Source organism: Saccopteryx bilineata, chromosome 2 (assembly GCF_036850765.1).
Source record: "Saccopteryx bilineata isolate mSacBil1 chromosome 2, mSacBil1_pri_phased_curated, whole genome shotgun sequence".
Classification (NCBI taxonomy): Eukaryota; Metazoa; Chordata; class Mammalia; order Chiroptera; family Emballonuridae; genus Saccopteryx; species Saccopteryx bilineata.
Window position 1 is genome coordinate 156412813 of NC_089491.1, and position 27914 is coordinate 156440726.

The 27914-nt window shown below is 40.7% G+C and overlaps 1 protein-coding gene across 2 annotated transcripts in view; it reads left to right on the forward strand.

Moving 5' to 3' along the window:
• The window catches only part of SRGAP1 (SLIT-ROBO Rho GTPase activating protein 1), a 321179-nt gene that overhangs the window by 243151 nt on the left and 50114 nt on the right, over positions 1-27914 (forward strand). For both annotated transcript variants that reach the window (XM_066258243.1, XM_066258244.1), the window contains exons 8-11: positions 105-206; positions 16541-16738; positions 17686-17770; positions 24362-24389. In XM_066258243.1, the coding sequence (XP_066114340.1) occupies positions 105-206; positions 16541-16738; positions 17686-17770; positions 24362-24389 (413 nt within the window). The remainder of the gene's footprint in view (positions 1-104; positions 207-16540; positions 16739-17685; positions 17771-24361; positions 24390-27914) is intronic.

Here is a 27914-nt window from a genome sequence, read left to right on the forward strand (position 1 = left end):
TAAAAGTGCCAGTGTGATTTGTGCAGCACTTACATAGGAGAACCATGCCTCTGGAGGCTGACTTGGTGGTGCCTGTTGTAACTGTGGCTCTGATTCCCCATCAGGTATGTCAGGTCAGCGCTCAGCAGCCGGTCCAGGCGGAGCTCATGCTCAGGTACCAGCAGCTGCAGTCCCGACTGGCGACTCTCAGAATCGAGAATGAAGAGGTGAGCATGCTTTCTACTCCACGAGTAATCTGAATTCTGATGTCAACTGAAAGACATTGTCACATGACCTAGGCATATTCAGCGTTCTAAATGTACTCTCTTCATCATGTATTTTCAGTTAAATCAGGGTTCCTAAAATACCCTTTGTAGAGGATAAATGCAGATTTTGTATTCTACCGGTGATTACTTTCCCAGGAATTGATTGCATGCACATGAAATCTATAATTCATACTAAAAATCATTTCAATAGGTTATCAAATTCAACATGAGTACAAGAATATACAATAATGTGTGGTGTGAAACTTTTGACTGACGTTCATTTAATCAGAACTTTTGAAATTAGTGTACTTGTTAAGGCTTTTTTTGTATTCTTTTGATTTTGGGGACTGAATATGGCATTACTGCACATTCTCCTTAAATAAGAGTATGAACCACAGATGTTTCTTATATTACCATGGTTCTAAATTGTAATTTATAGGGGCCCAAATCATACTTAGTCATTGAAAGTTCACTTAGTGATCAAGTTTGCGAGAGTTGCAGTCATAAGTAGATCTACGTTCATATGCTATCAGGAATCTCTTTTCATCACTTTGAAGTAATTTCTTCATGTGTGTTGATAGGAGTTTCCTTCCCCCGCCCCGTATTGGGACAGCCAGGACTACATGGTTCCTGCCACTTGCCATCTCACCCATTCCAACATTTTTATCTCAAAATAAGATCCTTGCCTGACCAGGCAGTGGCACAGTGGATAGAGCATCAGGCTGGGATGCAGAAAATAAGATCCTTCACTGGCCTGACTTGACATGCATACTTCTGGACCAACCCTTACATACAGGAAATAGACTCTCTCATTGGTCAGCCTAGATACTGTGCCCACTCATAAAGTCCTTTGATTGACAGCCCCAACAGAAATACCTATTTCTAGAGATAAACAGTTCCCAAAAGAATGACAACAAAAAATGGCAACAGAAAAACAAAAACAAGAATTCATCTTGATAAAATGAATTATCAAAATTTAGTTTAGCCTGACCAGGTGGTGGCACAGTGGATAGAGCATCGGACTGGGATCCAGAGGACCCAGGTTCGAGACCCCGAGGTCACCAGCTTGAGTGTGGGCTCATCTGGTTTGAGCAAAGCTCACCAGCTTGGACCCAAGGTTGCTGGCTTGAGCAAGGGGTCACTCAGTCTGCGGTAGCCCCCAGTCAAGGCACATATGAGAGGGTAGTCAATGAATAACTAAGGTACCGCAATGAAGAATTGGTGCTTCTCACCTCTCTCCCTTTCTGTCTGTCTGTTCCTATCTGTCTTTCTGTCTCTCTCTGTCTCTGTCACACACACAAAAATTCACTTTAGTTCTCTCTTTTATTTCAATCCCACTGGGATGTTTTGAGCTACATGAATATGTGTTTGTTTCTATTTTTTTTAAAAAAGTGATATGTTTGAAGACCAGTGTAGTTTGGTCAAAATGCATTGCAGCTTTCTGGCTTTCATTCTTTCTAGAAGAATGAAGCTGCCTCTTACTTAAATATGTGTATTTAAGATGAAACCAATGTGGCTCTGGTCTGTTGTCTCAGTGGTGAACATCAGCCTGGCATGTGGATGTCCTGGGTTCGATTCCTGGTCAGGGCACACAGGAGAATTGACCATCTGCTTCTCTATCCTTACTCCCCTTCTCCTCCAGCAGCCATGACTCTATTGGCTCTAAAGAGTTGGCCCTGTGCCCTGAGGCTGGCTCCATGGCTTCCACCTCAGGTGCTAAAAGTAGCTCAGTTGCCAAGCTACAGAGCATTGCCCCATAGAGGGACTGCTAGGTGGATCCCAGTCGAGTTGCATGTGAGTCTGTCTCTTTGCCTCCCCTCCTCTCACTTAATAAAATAAAAACAAATTAAAAAAAAAAAAAAGCCTGACCTGTGGTGGTGCAGTGAATAAAGGCGTCAACCTGGAACACTGAAGTCACCGGTTCGAAACCCTGGGCGTTGAGGCTTCCTTTTCCTCCCCCCTTTCTCTCTCTCTCTCTCTCTTTCTCTTTCTCTTCTCTAAAAAATGAATAAAGTCTTAAAAAATGAAAAAAATACAAACAAAATAAAAAAAAAGAGAAATATGAAACCAATGTGATTAATTGTGTAAAGTCCCACAAATGAGCCTTTCCAAAGAAAAGCTATTGCTCTTCTTGAGGTATTTTAGAGCTTAGGCATTAGGGTTTGGGCGAGGCATCACAAAATGCTCATCTAATACAGTTTGCTGAATCTTGTTGAATTTACAGTTTATATGTGACTTCCAGGTGTTGGGGTGGGGTTCTTTTTCATGGATGTCCTCCTGCTGTTTTATTTGGAAACATTCTCTAAACTCTAGGAAAATAGTTTGCTATACAAAAGGTCAAAACTGGCAGCCCAGAGACCTGTTTCATTGGGCTCTTGCAGTTTTTGCCTACTAAAAACAGGGAGGCCCTGGCTGGTTGGCTCAGCGGTAGAGCGTCGGCCTGGCGTGCTGGGGACCAGGGTTCGATTCCCGGCCAGGGCACATAGGAGAAGCGCCATTTGCTTCTCCACCCCACCCCCCCTCCTTCCTCTCTGTCTCTCTTTTCCCCTCCCGCAGCCAAGGCTCCATTGGAGCAAAGATGGCCCGGGCGCTGGGGATGGCTCCTTGGCCTCTGCCCCAGGCGCCAGAGTGGCTCTGGTCACAGCAGAGCGACGCCCCAGAGGGGCAGAGCATCGCCCCTGGTGGGCGTGCCGGGTAGATCCCGGTCGGGCGCATGCAGGAGTCTGTCTGACTGTCTCTCCACATTTCCAGCTTCAGAAAAATACAAAAAAAAAAAAATTAAAAAAAAAATTAAAAACAGGGAAAGCCCTGGCCGAGTAGCTCGCTTGGTTGGAGTAGCATCCCCATACACCAAGGTTCAATCCCAGTCAGGGCACAAACAAGTCACCCAATGAGTGCATAAATAAGTGCAACAACAAGCTGATGTTTCTCTGTTTCTCTCTCTCTCTCTTTTTCTCTCTTTCTCTCTCTCCCCCTCTTTTCCTCTTTCCCTCTTTCCCTCTCACTAAATTCAATAAATTTTTAAAAAAAGAAAAAAAAAAAGCAGGAGATGGAAGACCCTGCCCTGCATTGCCTCATGAAGGGAAGAGCTGGGTTATTAGAATTTCTCTTTGCCGTAGTCACTTAGCTCCTGATTTTCTTACATTGGACTACCCTACTTACGTTACCTGTCTGGCCTCTACAGGCCTCTGAGTTTGTCATGTTTAATATATGTCCCTTTGGGCATCATTTGGAGACGCCCATTGTCTTTATAAACTGATGAGACAAGCAGCACTTTCTGAGAGTTAATTTCTTTATTCATTTTTATTTTTTATTTTTTTTACAGGGACAGAGAGAGAGTCAGAGAGAGGGATAGATAGGGACAGACAGACAGGAACAGAGAGAGATGAGAAGCATCAATCATTGTTTTTTTGTTGCGACACCTTAGTTGTTCATCGATTGCTTTCTCATATGTGCCTTGACCGTGGGCCTTCAGCAGACTGAGTAACCTCTTGATCAAGCCAGTGACCTTGGGTCCAAGCTGGTGAGCTTTTTGCTCAAGCCAGATGAGCCTGTGCTCAAGCTGGCAACCTTGGGGTCTCGAACCTGAGCCCTTCCGTCCTTCCGCATCCCAGTCCAACGCTCTATCCAGTGTGCCACCGCCTGATCAGGCTGAGAGTTAATTTCTTTAAAGTTTACTATAGAATCAAATGAATTGGATTGTCCTGATATTTCTGTGAGCATGACTAGTGGTTTGTGATTTGGTGAATATGGAACAAATTCACGGTAGTGGAATGGGATTCCCAGTGAAAGTAAGATTTAAATTGGATTGTTGACAATCAATGTATTTCCACAGGCATAGAAGGAGAAACAGATGCTTCTACCTATTTCAAGTTTCCCTGGGAGAACCTTGTTTTCCCAGAGCACTTTGGTTATCACCCAGGTGCTCCTTGGGAGTGAGCCAAAGGTGAAGTGGAGGCCATGTGATGGGAGAGCTTGAGAGCCCACCTAAGGAGACTTGATACTGTGGGTCACTTCAACTCAGTACAATACATATTTGTTGAGCAACTTCTACATTTCACATGTTTTGCCAGGTATGGAGAGTATAGAGATGAATAGTCACAGTTAGCATCTGTCTAGCATGAGAACCAGACTATAAGAAGTCATTCATATAATGTGAAAAATAAGAGATGTAACTTGGGAACAACATAGCAATCATTGCTGATTTGGAGTAGCACTTTCTTCTAACATAAATAAAGAACTTGCCTCTGATCTTCCACTGATAGGACAGAAAATTAACACATTGGTATCAAACCAAAATCTACAAGTAAAGAAATAAGTATAGTTCTATATGATTCGCTGCCTTTGCACAAAAACATACATATTCATAAAGTCCAGATTTTACTAGTAAGATTACAATTTACTAAAAATAATTACGACTGCTAGTAAAAGTTGAAAGAACTTTTATCCAAGTTTACAAAAGAGTAGACAGTGCAGCTAAGTAAATACATGAACCTTTGCACCAAATCTTAAACAACTGCAAATAACGAGCACTGTTTGGAACTGCAGGAAGTCTTCTTAGAAGGGTTTCCATGCTAAGACCCCTCTGGCCATATTAATTTTTTTTTTTTTTTTGCTCTAGTTCTTAATCTCTAAAAATTAGTTTCTGTCATTTAAAAATTGAAATTTTTTTTTAATTTTTTTTTTAAGATTTTATTTATTCATTATAGAGAGGGGAGAGAGAGAAGGGGGAAGAGCAAGAAGCATCAACTCCCATATGTGCCTTGACCAGGCAAGCCCAGGGTTTTGAACCGGCAACCTCAGCGTTTCCAGGTTGACGCTTTATCCACTGCGCCACCACAGGTCAGGCAAAAATTTTGAATAAACATATTTTAGCTTCTAAAAAAATTACAAAGTCTTGTTACACTTTAGACCAACATTTCTGCAAGATGATAACCTGCTTGAGCTGAACAATAGATGCTTCCCTAGACCCAGAGCATGTCTTCTTGTTTGCTATGCTCCCCACTTAGCCCACATGCCTAATTTTCATTACTTGCTGGGCCCCTGAAGATAGTTGAGTTTGCAGCATCTGCCTTAAAGAAAAGAGAACAGTAGTAAAGCATCTGTGAAATGACCTCAGTATACTTGTAAGTAGTAAAAGTTGAAAGAAAAGGTTTGAGAAAGATTGGTTAAATTTGTGGTTGTTGCAGATTCATAAGAGATTATGACATTTATTGTCATTTTACAACTTTACAGTTGCCTATAGAATCTTTTAAAATGAGCATTTTTTATCATTATGTGGCAAACTTGCTTCATTGGTACCTCACTCTTGTAGTTCCCTTCTGGTCAGCCAGCTAACAAATATTACTGTCTACTGTGAGTCGTGCATATAGAAATAGAGCAGCTGGCCCTGGGTGGTTGACTCGGTGGTAGAGTGTTGGTCCGGTGTATGGATGTCCCGATTCTATTCCCAGTCAGGGCATACAGGAGAAGTGCCCATCTACTTCTCCACCTCCGCTCTTGCTTCTCTCTGTCTCTCTCTCTCTTTCTCTTTCTATCTTCTCCTTCTGCAGCCATGGCTCAAATGGATCAAGTTGGCCCCAGGCACTGAGGATTGCTCTGTGGCCTCCACCTCAGGCACTAAAAAGGGCTCAGTTGCTGAGCAACAGAACAGTGCCCCAGATGGGCAGAGTATCGCCTGGTAATGGGCTTGCCGGGTGGATCCCAGTCAGGGCACATGGGGGAGTCTGTTTCTGCCTCCCCTCCTCTCACTGAATTAAAAGAAAAAAGAAAAGAAAATAGAGCAGGGCCTTCTGCCTACACAACTCTATTTCCAAGCTTTTGTTTTCTTTTTCTTACTTCAAAATATAACTTTTTCTGTGACACATTGATAAAAATTACTTTAAAAGATAACACTTTAAAAGCAACTAAGATCTAAATGATCATTTATATCTTTCTGCCTATAACATTTTCCAAACTCTTTTTTTTTTTTTTTGTATTTTTCTGAAGCTGGAAACGGAGAGGCAGTCAGACAGACTCCCGCATGCGCCCGACCGGGATCCACCCGGCACACCCACCAGGGAGCGATGCTCTGCCCATCCCGGGCGTCGCTCTATTGCGACCAGAGCCACTCTAGTGCCTGAGGCAGAGGCCATGGAGCTATCCTCAGCGCCCGGGCTATCCTTACTCCAATGGAGCCTTGGCTGTGGGAAGGGAAGAGAGAGACAGAGAGGAAGGAGAGGGGGAGGGGTGGAGAAGCAGATGGGTGCTTCTCCTGTGTGCCCTGGCCGGGAACCGAACCCGGGACTTCTGCACACCAGGCCGACACTCTACCACTGAGCCAACCGGCCAGGGCTCCAAACTCTTTGCAATCTGATGTTGCACAGTCCACTTTTTTTAACAATTTAATTTTTTTTAAGATTTTTTTTTAAGTGAGAAGAGTAGAAATAGAAAGACAGACACCTGGCCCCAGCTGGTGGCTCAGTGGATAGAGCATTGGCCCAGCATATGGATGCCCTGGGTTCAATTCCCAGTCAGGGCACACAGGAGAAGTGACCACCTGCTTTTTCTCCCTTTCTCTTGCTCTTCCCCTCCTACAGCCAGCAGCTTAGTTGGTTCAAGTGTGGCTCCAGGCACTGAGGATTGCTCTGTTGGAGCACATCAGCCTCAGGCACTAAAAATAGCTTGGTACTCTTATGTTGGCCCCAGATGGGGTTGCCAAGTGGATCCCAGTTGGGGCGCATGCAGTAATCTACCTCACTATTCTGCCTTCCTCTGACTAAAAAAAAAGACTTCTGCATGCACCCCAACAGGTATCTACCTGGCAACCCCCATCTGGGGCCAATGTTCAAATAAACAGAGCTAAGCCCTGGCCAGTTCGCTCAGCGGTAGAGCATCAGCCTGGCGTGTGGAAGTCCTGGGTTCAATTCTCAGCCAAGGTACACAGGAGAAACACTCATCTGCTTCTCCACCCTTTACCCTCTCCTTTCTCTCTCTCTATCTCTCTCTTCCCGTCCCACAGCCAAGGCTCCATCGGAGCAAAGTTGGCCTGGGCACTGAGGATGACTACATGGCCTCTGCCTCAGGTGCTAGAATGGCTCTGGTTGCAACGGAGCAATGCCCCAGAGAGGCTGAGCATCACCCCCCCGGTGGGCATTCCAAGTGGTCCCGGTCGGGCGCACGTGAGAGTCTGTCCGCCTCCCCCACCTCTGCTTCTCACTTCAGAAAAATACCAAGAAAAAAAGAAAACAACCAAGCTATACTCAGCTACTGGGGCCAATGCTCAAACTAGTTGAGCCACTGGCTGCAAGAGGGAAAAAAAGAGAGAAGGGAGAGAGTAAGGAAAAGAGAAGCAGATGATCACTTCTCATGATTAAACCCAAGACAGCCACATGCTGGGATGACACTCTATCCACTAAGCCAACCTGCCAGGGCCTTATTTATTAATTTTTACAGAGAGAGGGGAGGGGGACAGTAAGAAGTATCAACTCAATAGTTGCTTCACTTTAGTTGTTCATTGCTTGCTTGTTGCTTGTCATATGAGCCAGGCAAGCTCAGGGTTTTGAACCAGCACTTCAGTGTCCCAGGTCAGTGTTCTATCCACTGTGTCACCACAGGCCAGGCCCTGTTCCCTTTCTTAAAGTTTACACAGAAACACTGTCATAGGGGTTTCAGTTTAGGGGTCATTCCTGTTGTTTCTTTCAAAGCTAGCCTTTGGAGTAATTCTCTATAGATTGCATTTCCCTTTTCTTAGAGTTCCTCTTCTTTCCTTTATCTATACACAGCCAACGAAAATAAAAATAAATGACATAACTGAAGAAATTATGCCTTTTATATTTTTAGCAGAGTCTTGGTTTTAAGTAGCTTGTCCCATTTTCAGACCATTTGTCTCAATATTTGGTCCAGGAGATAGAATTTTATAAGCATGTCACTTCTGTGTTATGACTAAAACCTCATGTATAAAATGAGTCTCTCTCTCTCTCTCTCTCTCTCTCTCTCTCTCTCAACAGAGACAGAGAGAGAGTCAGAGAGGGACAGACAGACAGAGGGAGAGAAATGAGAAACATCAATTCTTCATTGCAGCTCCTTAGTTGTTCATTGATTGCTTTCTCATATATACCTTGACCAGGGGGCTACAGCAAAGCAAGTGACACCTTTCTTAAGCCAGTGACCTTGGGCTCACACCAGCAACCTTGAGCTTCAAGCCAGCGACTTTTGGGCTCAAGCCAGTGACCATGGGTTCATGTCTATGTTCCCACACTCAAGCCAGTGACCCCGCGCTCAAGCCGGCAACCTCAGGGTTTCAAACCTGGGTCCTCCACATCCCAGTTTGATGCTGTATCCACTGCGCCACTGCCTTGTCAAGGCTAAAATGAGACTCTTACATTAAAGATTTATACCCCTGAAAGGAATGGAAAAGACAGAAAGAAGCCTTAGATTCCTTGATTAATTTACAAGTTTAATGAACTGATAGACTCATATAAATTTTCCTAGTATCACTTAAAATCTCCCCCCAACAGTTTACTAGGGAATATTTCAGAGTCTGTTCCAAAAATATATTTCTTGCCTGACCTGTGGTGGCGCAGTGGATAAAGCATCGACCTGGAAATGCCGAGGTCGCCGGTTCGAAACTCTGGGCTTGCCTGGTCAAGGCACATATGGGAGTTGATGCTTCCAGCTCCTCCCCCCTTCTCTCTCTCCTCTCTCTCTCCCTCTCTGTCTCTCTCTCTCCCTCTCTGTCTCTCTCTCTCCCCTTCTCTCTCCTCTCTATAATGAATAAAAAAAAAATTTTAAAAAAAAAGAAAATTTAACAAAAATATATTTCTTGCACAGGATATTTTCTACAGTAGTGAACAAGATGTTACGCAAACATTTGAGACAATCTTTATTACATTGGTAATTGCTGGAAGTAAGAAATATTTTGGTTATGCCATAGAAAAATCACATTTCCCATGCTTCCAATGATTGCAAGTCATATAAATCAGTGATCAAACCCTTGTGGGTAACTGTCAAGAGTTTTTTAAGATTTGGTATAAGATGTGGAATTTGATAGCCACTGAATCATACATAATTGCTGTTTCTGATGGTTCCTGTGGCTTTAACTTCATTTTTACTTAAGTATTTCTTACTTGCCTGCAACCTTCTACTGATGAGGTTAACAGTAGAAGCCTAAATAAAGACAGCTGCCACTTATTTCTCAAATGAGAGTATCATCTTGGCCAAAATTGAAAACAGGATCAACTGTCTTTTACTGAAAACATATTTTTAGAAGCGATGTATATAAGTATGTGTATGTATGTATACATTCTAATAAGTTTTAACTGACTGAAGGGGAGGCCTTGATCTAGAAGAACACCAAGCAGAATAAGGAGAGTTTCTAGAGAGAAATGTGAGGCTTGAGGTGTAGGGCACACCAAAGAAAATGACAGAGTTCAGGATGACTGTCAGCAAAGCAACCACATGCTGTTGGCTGTGCTGAATGTCTTTGGCATCTGTGAATTTGAAATGAGGATGATTTCAACTTCCACCATTCATTCAATGAACTTTGTGTATAATCTGCTGTACTCTAGGCACAGTGCTAGTACCTAGCTATATAAAGATTTATAGGTCGTCCTTAACCTCAAGTTGCTCCCCTTATAGATGGATAGCGTAGTCCTATAAAACACTATGATAGGAGCTTACAAGAGCCATTTCTCATAACCACTGGCATCATGCTTCTCAAACCATGCTTAATATCCTGTTCACCGAGATGGGTCATTAAATCAGAGTCAGCATAGATTGTAAGGAAATAAGTTTTCTGAGACATGCTGAGGGCAGGATGCTGTTCAGAGAGCCCTGGGCAATGATGGTGATTTCTTTTTTGGATTAAGTTGTATTGTTGCTGAGAATGAATTTTATTTGAAAGTCAGGAGAGCTCGGTATTTGTAAATGTTCCCTTAAATACAAGTACATGGAGTATTAGTGTGACTTCCTCTGGAATGGTGGTAGACTCCTCCTCAAAAAATATTGGACCACTTTTCCAGACTGGGTAATACCTTACCCCCAGCATGAACAGGGTCACTAGCACATGTGCCCCCTGATCAGGCACCAGGAGCGAGGGAAGGCCATGGCAAGATGCTCTGACTCTGCTCCTGCCTTCTGTGACCAGTGTTGGCAGGATGTTTCTCCACCCTGGCTAATTAATTATGGCATTTATCCAATATCTCTGTATGTGGATGTGCGAATGGTCTCTTTCTGCTCATTTTTAATACATCTGAAGTGATACAGTACTGTAATTGACATATATCCAAGGTCAATAATGGCAACAAGTAAGTAGATAAGTGGGGAAGGGAAGGCGGTTCTCGGGGTCACCTTCACAAATGGCTTGATGAGTGTTAAAGGAGGAGTAGCAAGGTGCAAGGCACAATGCTACCAGGCAGCGATTTTCAACTGGTGTGCCGCGAGAATTCTTAAAACAGGCAGTACCTGACTATTTAGTCAGGGGCACTGTCCTCTTTCCTCTTAGATTGTTCAGAATAATGACAACAGCCGACACAACAGTAGCCATCCCATGTGAATGAACCAAAAATATATTTTTTGGTGTGTTGTAGAATTTTAATAATTACTTTATGTGTGCCATGGGGTGAGAAAGGCTGAAAATTGCTGCTATAAGATGATGTAGTACGTGTTCCCCAGAAATTTATATTGACATCCAAATTCATAATATGACCTTATTTGAACACAGGGTCTTCACAAAGGACATCAAGTTTAAGTGAAGTCATTAGGGTGGTCCCTAATCCAATAAAACTGGCCTTATAAAAGGCGTGATTTAAACACCAAGACGTAGAAGATGATGTGAAAAGACATAAAGGATGGCTATCCCCAAGCCAAGGAGACAGCTTTTCCCCCACAGTGCTCAGAAGGAACTAACCCAGCTAACACTTTGCTCTCAGACTTCAGGTTTTCAGACCTGAGGGCAATAAATTTCTGTTTTAGCCACCTAGCCTGCTGTCCTTTGTTACAGCAGCACTAAGAACCTAATACAGTGTGTTTCGAGAATGAAATCACCAAGACATCTTTCTTGTTTTATCTAATGATTGTAATGTCCCAGGAGGAAAAAAAAAAAAAAAAAGCAGAAGAGCCAGTCCACAGAAGCTAACGGAAGTCACCTCTCCCCAATCATTTGTTTTGATCATTACCTCAGAGTCCTCGCCACCTGGTGTGCCTCTAGTGCAGTACATTCTTCAGGGTTTTTGTAATCCCTTTTCATGTTTTTTGGCCTTTCCTTCTACTAAACCCAACTGTGTATTCCTGTGGCTGATGGGGAGTCATTGGAAGCCTCATGTTAGCTGTTTCATATTTGCCTCATTATCTTCTCCCTTGTGACTTATTAGCATGGCTTGCGTGTGTCAGAAGCTAGTGTTATTCTTCATCAAGTACATCCCATGGGGCGATATGTAGTCCCAGCCAACGTGTCTGGCGTTTTCTGTCACATCTTTTATTTTTCCTGACAATTCCAAATTTAAATGTAACCCTCTTGCTTCTGAGGAAGAATTGAGAAAAGAAGAAAACAGTGTTGTTGACAATGACAAGGAATTAGATGACAGCTGCTGGGTCCACTGTAGGGTCTACAGTAAATAAGCCTGCTAACAGGGGCTTGGGTGGGTGTGTATCCTGTCTGGGCCCTGGGTGGATGGTACTGCCACCAAGACTTTAGTTAGTTAGTCTGGTGCTAAGACAGAAGTCCATATCAGGGTCCACAGCTCATCCACAGATAGCAGGTCTATTGCCAGGTTCTAGAATAGGTGTGGTACCTGCCAGTCCACTGAACATGTCCCTGGTAGGCAAGACTGGCCTCAGGTCACAGCTAAACACAGCTGGAACTGTGTCTGGGTCTACTTCAGGGTCCACAGCCAGAACCAAGTTCTGCAAGCCTGCCTCCAGGGGCACAAATGGACCTGTCCCTGTCTAGGTCCTTGGGTCTAGATCCTTGGGCAAGACCGCTGCTAGACCACTGCTGAGAAAGAGTGTATCCAGGTTACAGGGCTGCTTCAAGATCCAAACTTGGACCAAGGTTGGAGGGCCAGCCTCCAGGCTTGTCTTTTGTTGGGTCCCCAAGCAGACATGACTGCTCATAGATCATTGCTGAGAGAAATGGGAACCAAGTTATAGGCCCACTTCTTTACCCACAACTGGACCAAAGTTAGCAGGCCTGCCTCTAGGGTACAGACAGAGGTATCTCCTGCCTGGTACTTTGTCAAGCAGAACTGCTTCCAGGTTGTAGTTGAGCTTGTCTGGAGCCACTTCAAGATATATAGTCAGAGCAAGGAATGGACTTTTTACATAAGGCACAAGTGAGTGTGACTCCTCCTGGGTCCCTTGGAGGATGGCACTGGTGGCAAGACCATAGCCAAATAGAACTGTAGCTGAGTCCACAGGGGGACAGGGCTGTTTCTGCATCTGTAGCCAAGATCATAGTTGGCAAGCCTGCCATCTGGGCACAGGCCTCCTATCTCATATAAGCCCATTTCAGCTTTGAACTCTACCAATGTTTTGCAAGCTCCTACCTGGATCCCAGAGCTTCTACAAATGCATTTTGTCCATGGATGGCTGCCAAATTATTGTTGCTGTGGGAAGATATGAGCAGAAGACCTATTTGCCATCTTGCTGACATTACCTACAGAGTGATGAGTCTTTTTATTTAGCCAATAGATACATAATCATGACTTCTTTAAAGTAACTATAAACAATATTGTTTTGTTTAAATGAGCATTATATGTCTACTTCCTATATTAATAAGTGGAGTCACTCAGCTGATTTTTTTCACATTTCACTATCCAGGACAAGATACATGGCCAAGCCTACAGCCCATGACACAGGGAACCATGTTTGTAAAAAGAAGAGCATCAAATATATATTTTGATCAGAAATAAAATCCAGTGATTCTTAACTATTAGTGCATGTAATAGTTTGGAAAAATAAACATGCTTTCTGGAGGATGATAAGCTCACCATAGACTTCAAATATCTCTACAATAAATGTTCAGCAAAAATAACTAGGCACATGAGAAAACATGATAGCCAGAAGAAATCTCAGACAATAGAGACATAACTGTATAAACTTTAAATAGTGGGATTTTTAGAAACAAACTATATTTCATCATGTAGATGAAAACTAAACTTAGATTTCAGAATGGAGCTACAACCTATAAACAGTGAAATAACACATTTGAAAATAAAACACATAGAAATTCTAAAACTGGCCTGACCTGTGGTGGCGCAGTGGATAAAGCGTCGACTTGGAAATGCTGAGGTTGCCGGTTCAAAACCCTGGGCTTGCCTGGTCAAGGCTCATATGGGAGTTGATGCTTCCAGCTCCTCCCCCCTTCTCTCTCTCTGTTTCTCCTCTCTCTCTCTCTCTCTCTCTCTCTCTCTCTCTCTCTCTCCCTCTCCTCTCTAAAATGAATTAAAAAAAAACAAAAAAACAGGGTTTGCTTTAAAAAAAAAAAGAAATTCTAAAACTGAAAAATACAATAACCAAAAGTAATAAATCAGTGGATGGTTTTAACAGCAGATTAGACACAGTGGAAGAGTGAATTATCAAAGTGGAAGACAAATCATAAGAAAGTAATCAAAATGCATCATGGAAAAACAAAAGGCAGCAAATATGAAAAGAAAGGTAAGCGATATAGAGAATACAGTGATGTTTAGCATATTAATTAAACACTCAAGACTGAAAAGGATTAAAAAAAGCAGAGACAATATTTGCAAAGATAAAGGCTGAAAATTTATCAGAGATTATGAAAAACATCACATAATTCAAAAATTCCAGGTAGAATATATTTTTAAATTTATACATGGAAAAATCATGGTGAAACTGTAGAAAACTAAAAGCAGCTGGAGAAAGAAAAGCAAAGTTCATTCAAAACAGTGAAAGACTGATAGCAAACTTCTTGTTCATCAGGAACATAGAAGCCACAAGAAAGTACAGTGACGTGTTCAATGTATTGAAAGTAAAAAACTGCCAACTAGGAAAAATATCTTTCATAAACGAAGGTGAAATAAAAGATATTGTCACATCAACAAAAACAGTTCACCACCAGCAGACTCATGCTAGAGTGGCTTTCTAATGAGAGGGTGTTATTAAAGATATGAGAAGTAGAGATCAAAGAATAGAAAATATATGGATAAAGTCAAATGAGTACTGACTATATATAACAACTAATGTCTTATAGTTAAATATATAAATATTTACATATATCCTATTGTAATACATTACAAAAATAGCATATAATTCAGGAGAAGTCAATGAGGATAGGTCTTCTAAACTCTGTACATTGTCTGGGGAAAAAGATACAGCTATCAATTTACACTTTAACTTTGATAAAAGTAGAATACAACCTAATTGCAGAAGATAAATGTGAGGGGTAAGTTAAAAATCTCCTAGAAGATAACATAGAACAGTATCTTTATGACCATGAGATAAGAAAAACAGTTCTTAAACAAGGACACAAAACGCTAATCATAAAGGAAAGAATTAGTAAATTGATTATATTAATAAAAGAGATCGTTCATCTGGGCACTATAGACGGAGTGAAAAGCCAAAGCACAGAGTGGTAAAAGATATTTGCAATACATACAACTAACAAAAGAATCATGTCTATATTTACAAATAAGTAAGAAAAAGACTCATAACCCATAGAAAATTTGAGCAAGAGATTTGAACAGAGTGTTTTAGTGAGGGAATCCAAATTGCCTTAAACATACTATAAGCTCAGTCTCCTGCACCAGAGAAATGTGTGTTAAAATCAAAAGGAGATACCACTATACAACTACACAATGGTTTAAATTTTAGAAGCTGAAATACCAACTCTTGAGGATGTAGAGAAAACAGGAATTCTCCTACCTTGCTAGAGAGAATACAAATTAGAATAATAATTTTAGAAAACATCACCCTGTCATTTTTCTTATGTATGTATGGTCCAACAAAAATGTGTTCATAGCAGTGTTATTCATAATGGCCCCAAATTAGAAGTCATCTGTCAACAGTAAAAGGAATGAATTATGATGGCTTTTTTTTTAGTGAGCAAGAGAGGCAGATAGAAGGACAGACAGGGACAGACAGACAGGAAAGGAAGCATCGATTGTAGTTGTGGTACCTTAGTTCATTGTTCATTGATTGCTTTCTCATATGTGCCTTGACTGGGGGGCTACAGCAGACCAAGTGACCCCTGCTCAAGTCAGAGACCTTGGGCTCAAGCCAGCAATCTTGGGCTTCAAGCCAGTGACCTTTGGGCTCAAGCCAGCAACCATGGGGTCATGTCTATGATCCCACGCTCAAGCTTGCCACCCCGTGCTCAAGCTGGTGAGCTCGCGTTTAAGGTAGGTGAGCCCACACTCAAGCTGGCAACCTTGAGTTCCAATCTGGGTCCTCAGCATCCCAGGCCATTTCTCTATCCACTGCACCACTGCCTGGCCAGGCAGGCTATGATGTGTTTTTTATACTGCATATTCAACAATGAAATACTATACTCACAAGAAATGAATAAATCTTACTACATAAAATTAAGCAAAAGAGCCAAGATAAAAATCACACATGCTATAGGGTTCAATTTATGTAAAGTACAGAAGGAGAAATATTGATATATGATACCAGAAATTAGGATAGTGGCTACTTTTGGAGATGAGAAAAGGGTGGATGGTGGTTGGGAAAAGCACAAGAGTATTTGTAATGAACTCTATTTCTTGATCTGGGTGGTGGTCATATAAGTGTTTGATGTGTGATATTCATCAAGCCATGTATATACTTACAGTCCTATATATAGTGTTACTTCAGATGAAAAAGACTATTTTTTAAAAAATGGAATTGTCCTGACCAGGTAACTCAGCTGTTTAAAGCATTATCCCAGTACACCAACGTCACAGGTTCAATCTCCATCAGGGCACGTATAAGAATAAACCGATGAATACATAAATAAGTGAAAAAACAAATCTCTCTCTCTCTCTCTTTCTCCCCTCCCCCTTCCTCTTTAAAATCAATAAATAAAAAAATAAGAGTAAAAATTTTAAAAATGTAATTAAGAGAGCCTCTAGTGATACATGAATTTTATAAGGACTCAAATATCAAGTGATATCCTCTGTAGAGTAATTTTGAAGAAAGCCTTTCCTTTATATTGGTGATATGAGGTAATGTTTATCTGTCTCTCTCCCCTAATAGACTCTGAACTTCTTGGGGCAGGGCCTGTGTCCTCAGCTCCTCCTCACAGACAGGATTCTCACTGCTTGATTGTGGGATTCACAAAACATATACTAGTGTGAGAAATATGTTTCTGTGCCCAGGTTAAGAAAACAACTGAAGCCACCTTGCAGACCATACAAGATATGGTCACCATCGAAGACTATGATGTTTCTGAATGCTTCCAGCATAGTCGCTCCACAGAATCTGTGAAGTCTACCATCTCTGAGACCTACTTGAGTAAGCCCAGCATCGCCAAGAGAAGAGCGAACCAGCAGGAGACTGAGCAGTTCTACTTCATGGTGCGTCCATTGCTTTCCCAGCCACCCTTGGAGCTCAGATCTGGAGTCCCCAAATGCTGCTCCTGGACTTCCATCGGAATCACCATTCTTTATTAAAATATGGACTCCTGTCTACCCTCAGACTTTCTGATGCAGTCAGTCTGGGATAGGGTTTAGGAGTTCGTACTTTTTAAAAGCTCCTCAGGTCATTCAGATATGCAGACACATATAAAGAGAACTGCACTAAAATAGAACTTTTAAACTTTGATGAGCACACATGTCATCAGGAGAGCTTGTTAAAATGTAGTTTCTGATTTCAGTAGGTCTGGGGAGAAAGGGGCCTGAGAGTTTGTGCCTCTAATAGGCTCCCCAGTGATGGCTGCTGCTCATGCTGGTCTGCATCCAACCACACTTTGAGTATCAAGGTTCCAAGATAGAGAAGACGAAAGTGGCTAGATTTTAGATATCCTATTGACATTGGAGATATATATATATATATATATATATATATATATATATATATATATTTTTTTTTTTTGTATTTTTCTGAAGCTGGAAACAGGGAGAGACAGTCAGACAGACTCCCGCATGCGCCCGACCGGGATCCACCTGGCACGCCCACCAGGGGCGAAGCTCTGCCCACCAGGGGGCAATGCTCTGCCACTCTGGGGCGTCGCTCTGCCGCAACCAGAGCCACTCTAGCGCCTGGGGCAGAGGCCAAGGAGCCATCCCCAGCGCCCGGGCCATCTTTGCTCCAATGGAGCCTTGGCTGCGGGAGGGGAAGAGAGAGACAGAGAGGAAGGGGGGAGTAGAGAAGCAAATGGGCGCTTCTCCTATGTGCCCCGGCCGGGAATCGAACCCGGGTCCCCCACATGCCAGGCCGACGCTCTACCGCTGAGCCAACCTGCCAGGGCCTTTTTTTTTTTTTTTTTTTTTTTTTAAGTTAAAACGAATCTTTTCTTTTGCAGAAACTCAGAGAATATTTGGAAGGTAGTAATCTCATCACAAAACTTCAAGCCAAACATGACTTGTTGCAGAGGACCCTTGGAGAAGGTCAGTTATCTGAAATAGATGGGAGGATGGCATGGATTGGATATTGTATCATGTATATATTCCATGAAGTATGTGGATTGTGGATGTGTGCTTTAAGAAGCAGAGAACACTGTTTGTTTAGATTTGCCTTTATCTGTTTCCATAATAACCAAGTTCTCCCAGGAACTATTTTCTTTATGAGCTTGGTGCTAACCTTTAGGAGGAATGGTGAAATCTAGGGAGGGCTGAGTAGCCAACACAGAGCTCCTGAGGAAGGTCTTCAGAGCATGGTGCTCCTAACAGAGGAGCGGGAAGGAGCTTCCCGTGCCCCCACCTGCTGACCCCCCAGCCCCCAGTCATTTCTCCCTTCCCTTCTTGGACTTTTCTACTTCTCTAGACCCAGCCCATTTGTTGAATAGGCCAATATTTTTATCCCTTCTGATGTCTTTTTGGACTCTAGAAACCAGTTAAACCAGTTGGGTTACTTTTTTTTCTTTCTTTCTTTCTTTAGGCATTGGTTTTAGTTAAAAAATAACTAATTAGATATATTGCTATATCTGATAATAGCAAAAACAATAGTTACCACTTATATAAGGCTTTCTCCGTGTCAGGCATTGTTCTGAGCTGTATATTTAACTGGACACTGTAAATTTCCCCATTTTTACAAATGAGAAAACTTAGGGGGAAAGAGGATTATAGGTAAAGGGAACTATGTAAATGTTACTGTTTCTCTCTTCATCTTTGGGAAATTTAAAAGGACAAAATAAATACAAGCAAAGTCCCTGTCATAAGTGCCTCAGAGTTTGTCATTTTAATTATCTTTTATTAACATTAGATCCTGCTAGAAATTATAAAAAGTGAAAGGGAATATGAATGGGAGTGAGAAATGAGGAGACTGAGTTGCGTGAATAACTCAGGCCAAAACATATTGCTTCTGTTTGATGTAAATTCTTGCCTCTTACCATTCTAGAACCTTCCTTACCCATAAAGATCTCTATTGCCTTATTTCCTTGTTTTTGTCAAAGGACCTATTATCCTAAGGGAATAGGTACATAGAGAAAAGTCATCATGTATCACCTAAGACTCCATGTATCACAGTTAATATGCCAGATTTAAGATAAAAGACCAATTTCATTTAGAAAAAAATTAACATTTATACTACTATAAATGTCTTATAAAATAACCATATACAATGTATGAACTTTCATTAGATTTTGAATCAAAAAACAAACATTAGAAAGGTATTTTGAAGATAACGGAAAATTTGAATATAGACTTTTAAATGATATTAATGAATTAATGTTAATTTTTCATTAACATTGAATGGTTGAATGGTTATGAAGGAGAAGATTCTTATTCTTAAGAAATGTTTGCTCAGTGTAATAATGTGTAACATTTGCAACTTACTTTCCAAATGGTTCAGGAAAAAAGACATGACAGAAGAGAGAAAGAATAAGGCCAAGGTGACAAAATGTTAACGACTGGGAAATCTAAGTGCAGGGCATGCGTGTTCCCTGTGCTGGTCTTTCAGCTCTTCTGTGGTAGAAGTGTCAAAAAAAATTTTTTAAGACCTTTTTATCCTTTGAATTGTTGTTATACCTTAGCAATTATGTCCCATTCTCCCCCTTTTTCCTTCATAGTATCAAGGTCTTCTTTTTTGTTTGTTTTTGTTTGCTTTTTTCCCCCATTTTTTAACAGTCTTGATATTTCAGGATGCCCCCAAAGGCAGTTGCCAGTCCTACCATGTAGATTGTCATAAGTGTATGTGAATATTTATAGGCACAAAGTCCTTCCCGGCAGGACCAGACACCACATTAGAAACTGTGAGTTGGAGGGAATTAAGCACTGGGGGAATTCATTCTGGCACCACATGCAGACACTTGTGTTAATACGCCTGGGATCTCATTCTGACACTTTTATGGAACTCATTCTACATAGATTCCCTTGTTTCTAGGAGAGAAAGCCCCAGTGGTTAATATTATTTTACATGCCATTATTAGATAGGGCTCTATTTTAACCAGTTTGCTGAATCTGTGCTCCGGGGTCTGTCTTTAGCTGCTGAACTGTGTTAAGTTATACTGTTCCCTATGAACTCGAAGCCATGATTTCTTTATCTTGGAATTTCTTTCAATAATTTCTAGTGCCCTGGTGACACAAACTGTGTTCTGGAGTACTAGGCCTTCCCCAGACTAGGTTTATTCTGCTTGCAAAACTGAATGGTTGTCATCCAGTGGCAGCAGACACCCGAGCCTCTGCCCACTGGTGGCAGACCACTGTGCTCCTGGGCCTGCCCCACGTGGAAGCTTGGCAGCACACCAGTTGTTGGTCACTGCTTGGGACTGATGCCGGCCGCTTTGCCCAGAGAAAAACTGAGCATAAAGAACACCCCACCTTTTAACACGACCATTGTGAGCCTGCTGGTTTTCCATGCAAGCCCTGTTCGCCTTAATAGGCTTACACCAAAGAAGACTAGGAGAGTTCATGGCGCCTGTCCCACAGTGAGATAATTCAATGCCGAGCCCTTCTGAAGGAATCCAAGTCTAGGTTTGGCTAAATAAAGTTAGTAGCACAGGATTAAATGGTGTGTTTGGGAACATCCCTGACTTCCAATATAGAGATCACATCTCTAAATTATACTAGACTCACTACTCCAAAAACTGCCTTCCTAGTAAAACAAATAGAGCCTAACCCAGGGACTTAGTAATTGATCATACCCAGCTGACACTGTAAGTACAGACATGTGTTTGGCCTGTCTTACTGCTCGCTTTTGGCAGGCTACCAGTGGCCGAGTGAGTCCTTTGATTTACATTTACAGCATTTCTGAGAAACTAGATGGGGCACTTAAAGTGCCCCACCACCAAAAGTCAGAATTCCAAATCTCTGAAAACTATTGATATAGAAAGAAACCCCAGGAGTTGTTCAGACCAAAGTCATCAACCTCTTCTTTATCCTTCACCAACATTGTTACATCCTTTTGTGATACTTGTTTTTCAAGTGGAGACGTTAAATTGAGCACCGTAAATGAACACTAAAATCTTTTTCTTTTTCAATAATGAGCCTTAATATTCACATTGGCTTCTTTGTATGCCACATTTGGAATTAAGAGGATATAAATAACAGTGCAATGGTTGTGAAACACAGAAAATCTAACCCTGGAAGCCAAGTTCCATCTTATATTATTTCTAGTGCCAGGCACAAGGTTTCTGACAAAGGAATTAAACAGGCTATTCTTACACAGTTCATTGTCTTTAAGTAGGAGTACAAATATACTTTCAAAAGAGATTATTATAAATACTTGTTTTTTAGAAAAGCCCTGCAGTAATTGATATTAAGAAAGAAAACGGCTTGACCAGGCGGTGGTGCAGTGGATAGAATGTCGGACTGGGATGCGGAGGACCCAGGTTCAAGACCCTGAGGTTGCCAGCTTGAGCGCGAGCTCATCTGGTTTGAGCAAAGCTCACCAGCTTGGACCCAAGGTCGCTGGCTCGAGCAAGGGGTTACTCAGTCTGCTATAGCCCCATGGTCAAAGCACATATGAGAAAGTAATCAATGAACAACTAAAGTGTCACAACAAAAAACTAATGATTGATGCTTCTCATCTCTCTTTGTTCCTGTTTGTCCCTATCTATCCCTCTCTCTGACTCTCTCTCTGTCACTGAAAAAAAAAAGGAAGGAAGGAAGAGAGGGAGGGAGGGAGGGAGGGAGAGAAAGAGAGAAGAAAGACAGAAAAAGGACTGGGAAGTAATTCTAGGAGTCCTTATCAATCATTCACTAGAGACCTTTGTTCAATTTGAGTTGTGTATATTTTAAATATTTTATTTAGTTGGATTTTTTTTATCTCAAATTGCCACCAAACTATATCTTGGTTGTCCCTTTTATTCTGTGGAGGAAAAAAAACACATTTGGGCATGAAAAATAATTTACTTCCTGATTCTCAAGTGAAATTGTAAGAGTAGTCAAATTAAATGTTTGTATCAAGAACAAGATAATCCTGAGTCATTTTTCCCCTCTGAACGGCATGTATTGGAGGTGTTGGGGGGGAACAAATTGTCTGTTGTTTTTAATAATTAAATAACCATCCAAAGAAAATGATTGAAATCTAATCTTCAGACCACTGGAAGCTTTCACATTTCTCTGGGAAGTAGATTCTTCTAAGCTTGTGTGTTATTGATCTATTAATGATGATATCGATTAAAAAAAAATCTTGTTCATCAGTTGAAACACACTCAGTAAGTACTATTAGCTGAAAAAAAATGGATGTGGTGGTGATGGTTATACTATGAATGATAGTTCTTGCAAAGCTTACTCTGGGTTCATTAATCAAAATACACTTTTATGGTTTTTTAATTTTTTATCTCATACTATTAACCATGAATAGATGGAGCAAAATGATTTTAAGCCATTTTATTTGTGATCTTTTTCTAATGCTAGAAAATGTTTGGTTGGGATATTTTAACAAAAATAGCAAAATTTCAAATTATAAAGTATATCATTTTTAAGGAGCTATTAGCATTTTTATCACTGAATTATTTGAAAGTAATTAACTTATGTTATTTAATTTAGTTTTATAAGTATTTATTATATTTAATAATTTGTCAAATTTATTAAATCTTCTGTATTTTTATATTTGGCTTTAGCTGTATGGAGCAGACAGGGATATAAGCCATAATTTCTACTTGTCTTCTAGGGTCTTTCAAAGTATTTGATAGGGAGAAAAAAACCATTTTTTCAATATATTACTTGGGAGCTCAGGTCTACAATTAAAACAAGCCTGGACCCTAGTGCCACCACATACTAACAGCATGACATTCCACAAGTGTCTGGCCTTCTCTGTTCCCATTCTCTTATAAAACAAGAATAATACTAGCACCTACTTAGTAACATTGTTTTGAAAATTGTGAGTTCATTTCTAGAAAGTGCTTAGAACAGCGTCTAAATAAATGAAAGACATAATCGCTATTTTTATTGTTGTTACTAATATATTTCATGTCATACTTTTATGTTATAATAAAGTATGCAGCATGACAGAATACAGTACAACACAAGCCTGATAGTGTCTCTGCCCTGAACCCTTTACTCATACTAATGACTCACTCTGAGGGATCTCAGCTAGGTCCCGTGGTCCCAACATGACATAAATGGTAGTGACTCTCAAATCTTAATCACCAGCCCTTCCTCCTCTGTGCACTTTAACTGCACAGCCAGCTTCCTGCTGAAGGTTATCCCATAGGTACCACATGCTACGCTCAGCTCACCGTCTGCCATCTCCACTTTCTGGTCTATCCCGCTTACAATTAGCTATAAATTATTCTGGAGTACTGTATCCACCTTCTCTTTTTTTTTCTCTATCAAAATAGCAGGAAGCCAGCAAAAGGAAAAGACTTACAGTTAAATGATAGGTAGAGCTGGGTAGCTAGGGGGAATCTAACTTCTCTTCTTTCCCTTCATTCCCACTCCAAGTCATGGCTAAGACCTGATTCTGCCAAACTACAGTAGCCTGGGTTTGTGTTGAGAAAGGTATTTTCTGATATTAAATGTCAGCCCCTGTTTAGTGAATACATTTTAATGAAAAACTTTATGTTACATGTTATTTGAAAAGGAGATCATAGAGTCAAAACTTCTTTTGCAGCCTGGGAGTGTTCATTCACCATTCCCAATGAGCCAGCTTTCTCTACTATTGTTATATTGGCCTTGCCCTACAAGTCTGAATCACTGCATTATCATATGATGGGCTGGGCTCACCTGTTTGTGCTATAACATGACTGTTCTCTGCTAGCTATATCTTCAAGCTGTTTGAGAACCATATCATCACTTTGCAAACCAACCAGTTGAATGGTTCACTTTCCCACACCCCTTCCCACTGTTCCACCCTAAATGTAAGAAAGAGCAGACAGCAACGATAGACACATTCAAACTTGAAATTAGCACAGCTTGTAGGAACACCACAAAAATACCAAGCTTCTATTTAAAACAAGTCAAGAAGTCTGAATATATAAGAAGAACCTCATGTTTTAAATAACAGAGAACTTGTTGGCGAGTATAGTATAGTAATGTCTTAGTACTCAGATGTCTGCAAATGTCATTTCTGATATAAAATGCAGCTGCTCCCCCGATTTCATATTATAAAAACACCAGTTTAATCTAAAGAAAATTGAATTTGACCCTCTACTCTCCCCTATGAGGTGTCAATCAAAAGAGAGGGAATAAGTAACATTCTGGGATATGTTTTATTTGTATTTCTTCCCTGGACATACAGTTAAGATCAAACAGCTACTTCTTGTTTAAATAAATGGATAAATAAATAAATAAATAAATAAATTTTTCTGCCTCAAATTGCCAAGTAAAACATGTTTCTCTAATCTACAGAATTTATTAAATTTTATGTAGAGATTTTATAAAATATTTACTTTGAATTATTTGCCTATCATTATATACTATCCTCATGCTTTCCACTATAAAATAAGTTATTATAAACTCAGAACCTTAAAATAATAGATGATACAAAAAATTACCAGCTGCATTTCACTGATTCCATTCATTTATTTTAATTTCTTTTCTTTTTTTTCTTTTTTTTTCTTTTTTTTTTTTTCTTTTCTTTTTTTTTTTTTGCAGGTCATAGAGCTGAGTATATGACTACGAGGTAGGAAAACATTTTATCATAACATATGGTATCTCACTCCCATTTCCCCTTAACAGGAAGCAACCATTTAAATGCAAAAATGGACATACTTTGTTAATGAACATGGAAGCTAGTTTGGGCTTAACAAAACACAGTAACGTGAAATGTTTGACGTTCTCACAAAGATTTGCTCTGGCAGAGCTGAGGATTTCCCAAAGGAATTGTAAAGCTCTTTAATGAGCAGACTCAGAAAAAAAAGAGAAAGTCCTAAATTGGATGGGTTTGGTTTATCTAATCCAACACTTTTAAGTTTCTAGAAAAAGTTCAACAAGACTTTTGATAATTTAATTAGCAAGCAATATTATTTGCTTATCTATTTGTGCTAAGAAATATAAAGTATGTTTAGTTATGTTCTCCTTTTTTCCCTTGTGTTATGTAAAAATTAGAGCTATTAGAATTGTCACTCTCTACCCCTTTTGGTTCACTTTAAAGATGTAACTTTTAATGCTTACAACCAGATTGCATTTCTTTCCTTTGTTTTAATTCGTGGAAGGATTTTGAAATTTGTGCTGAGGAAGAAAAGCCTTTTGGGAAACTGATTCTGATTTTGGGTTAGGGAAAGTTTAGGGCAACTTTTATTTTTCTGTGTCCACATTAGTGCAACAGCCAGAAATTATTCTAATTGACACTTTTGAGGTTGTGTTATCTTTGAGGTAAGAGGCCTTTAGAACACTGTTGTGCCTGTTGCAGTAATTGGTAAATTGATCTTAAGGATCTGTAACGTTCCCTCTGGCACGTTATTCAAAAGGCAGCCCCTCTTACTTTTTGGTGAACCAACCAGGAAGAGACAGCCACTGACTTGTCAAACTTTACAAAAATGCTGAGGTTTTTCTTCCCTATCTCAGTGACAAAGGGAACTGTCACTTCTCCATCATAACATGCAGCTTATGGAGCTCGTTGCACTATCAACTATTTGGCCTATTTTTTCTAAATTATAATTAATGTATGGCACTTCAAAAAATTTTTTTCAAAAACAGAGAAATGCCAATATGTTCATTTTCAACCAGAGCTATAATTGCCAAACGATACTGGGTCCCTCTGACTGGTAGTTTCTCTCCTCCGCATGGGCAGCCTCCATAGGCAGCCAGATTATCCAGAAGAGGTGTGGTAAGCACACACCCAGTACGAGTCATGCAGTGTTGAATGGCCCTGGCTTTGTGCACCTGATGCGTACATAGTACACCCAGCACCATCAGCACACCAGTCAGCCCAATAAGCCACCTCTGCCCTGGGAAATTACTTCCATAAGCACTTGGGCCATTTGTTTGAATAACAAGTCACTCTCACAATGTTCGTATCTTCACATTTGCCTCATATTTTAGAACCCCTGGAGAAGCAGTTTTCAGGCCTTTGACAGAAAACTCAAGACATCCCTGCATTAGCCCCAGCCAGGGGTTACTCTGCATCTCTCAGTTATGAGGGAACAATTGTCAAGTGCCGTGCAGTTTTACTTGTCCCATGAATCAGTGACCAGACAAAATAAGCCTACATTCTTATCGTCTTAGCTTTGTCAGCTGCTCCAGATATCATCAAATGTGAAGGTCTGTTGGACCTCGTAATAACCACCCTTTCTTCTTTCTTATTTGATGCTTTGATATCTTGGAGTCTTGCTGACTCTGAAAGGACTACCTCTCTGAGGGTTAGCCAATTCATAGAGATGGCAAAGGACTTAATCACACGTGTGCCTTTTGTATACAAACCTCCCAATCCAGAGCCCGCCCCCTCCACCACCTCCTTTACCCAGCTTTCACACTAAGGGCCACTCTTCCCCTTCCCAAATCACCCTAAGGCCAGGAACCAGACAACTAGGGACAGTTTCCAGGTCCCAGAGCCTACCAACATTATTCAAACTAGCTGATCCTAAACCTGTTTGCCCTGCCTTGGCTGTTCCTTCCCATGGGAACCACAACAAAGACTCTTGCCCACGTTTTCCCTTGCACCCTCTGTCTTTTGCTATGTGGGCATGCCCCTCTCTTGAGAACTGAGTAACAAACTATCTTTTCAAAGAAAATTGTCTTTTGATCTGTTGGCCTCACCAACCTTGAATAAAAATAAAGCCTACATTTGAAAACAATGTAAAGAGTGGATAAAATGAAGCTGATACAGTTAAATTTCTTAGTGGGCACTTGTTTTCTTTTTTAAAATCTGCCAGATTCTTTCCTTTGTGGATGGCACAGAATTTGGTACATAAAAAGATATTTCAGAGATTTCAGCAGTGGCAGATTATGACAGGCCATCTTGGAGGTTTCTGTATTTGCTTCTGGACATTTGCAGAGGCTCCTTTCACCCCTCAGGCCCCATGGGTTTCAGGTCCTGGTTGCTGCATGCCCCATTAGTCACACGAACCCACCTGCATGGAGTCAGACGTGGGCTGTGGACAGCTGTACGGACACCTCAGTCCCCCGCTGCTCTTGATTGCAACGGTAATATCTTATGAAACTGGGCAAAATTCCATTTCTGGAATTTTGTTTCTAAACTGGCCTTTCTCAACTTTAATGAACTAAAAAGGCAATTCTTCCTAGAGAGTTTCCAGCTTAATGAAGGGCTTTACCTAATTTCCAGGTGAGAGGTACATCCTCCTATAAGCCTTCCAGTTAAGAAGTTTACACTGGAATGTCTATAGAGAAAGGCCTTAGGACTCTGCCTCCATGTATCCGTTCAGCACAGTTGTGGAAGCTGAGCCATCCTGGGCCTGTGTGCTCGAAAGGGGGAGGACAGAAAAGATTCCCTCTCCCAATGACAGAGCAAGATGCTACAGGATTTCTAAATGTGGTACATGGTACACTGCATGTGCGTATGCCAGAGAGACTGGCTTACCCAGCAAACGAAGCAGTCTGGAGAGGGAGAGGATCCAGAACAGAATAAACAGATACATCCTAATACTCTAAAGATATACTGCCCACAAAAATTAGGGGATATTTCAAAATAAATATGTAGCTATAAAATATTCCCTAATTGTTGTGAGCAGTATATATAGGTGATAAGATAGTTTTCTTTTAAAGAAATAACAATTCACATGAGTCTGTACACCTCTCCTCAAAAAGTAGCATTGAAACCCAACTCTATCTTTTCACTTATGATCCATTAATAGTTATTTTTGCATAAAATCAAAGCCATTAATACGTGAAGGATACTGAGCATATGTGATGTTATTTACATTAAAGAATTATGTTGTAACTAAAGAGTACGTTATGTAATTTTTCATATTGGGTCTATCAGAACCCTAATTTTTATGACTTGTCTTCTGTGTGACTTGTAAGCCATGTAACACACATCTTAGTTTGTAACACTTGGCCAAATAGTTCTCAGCTCCATTTGGTGATGCTTATCATTTTAAAACAAACTAGCAAATAAATGTCAACTACAATGTAAAAGAAAAAGACTGGTCTAAATGAATAGTTTGTATGGTTTTTGATACAAAAGTAGAAGCAATACCTAAAAAGGGGAAGGACTATTTTTCCCATGGGTGGGGGTGGAGAACAAACA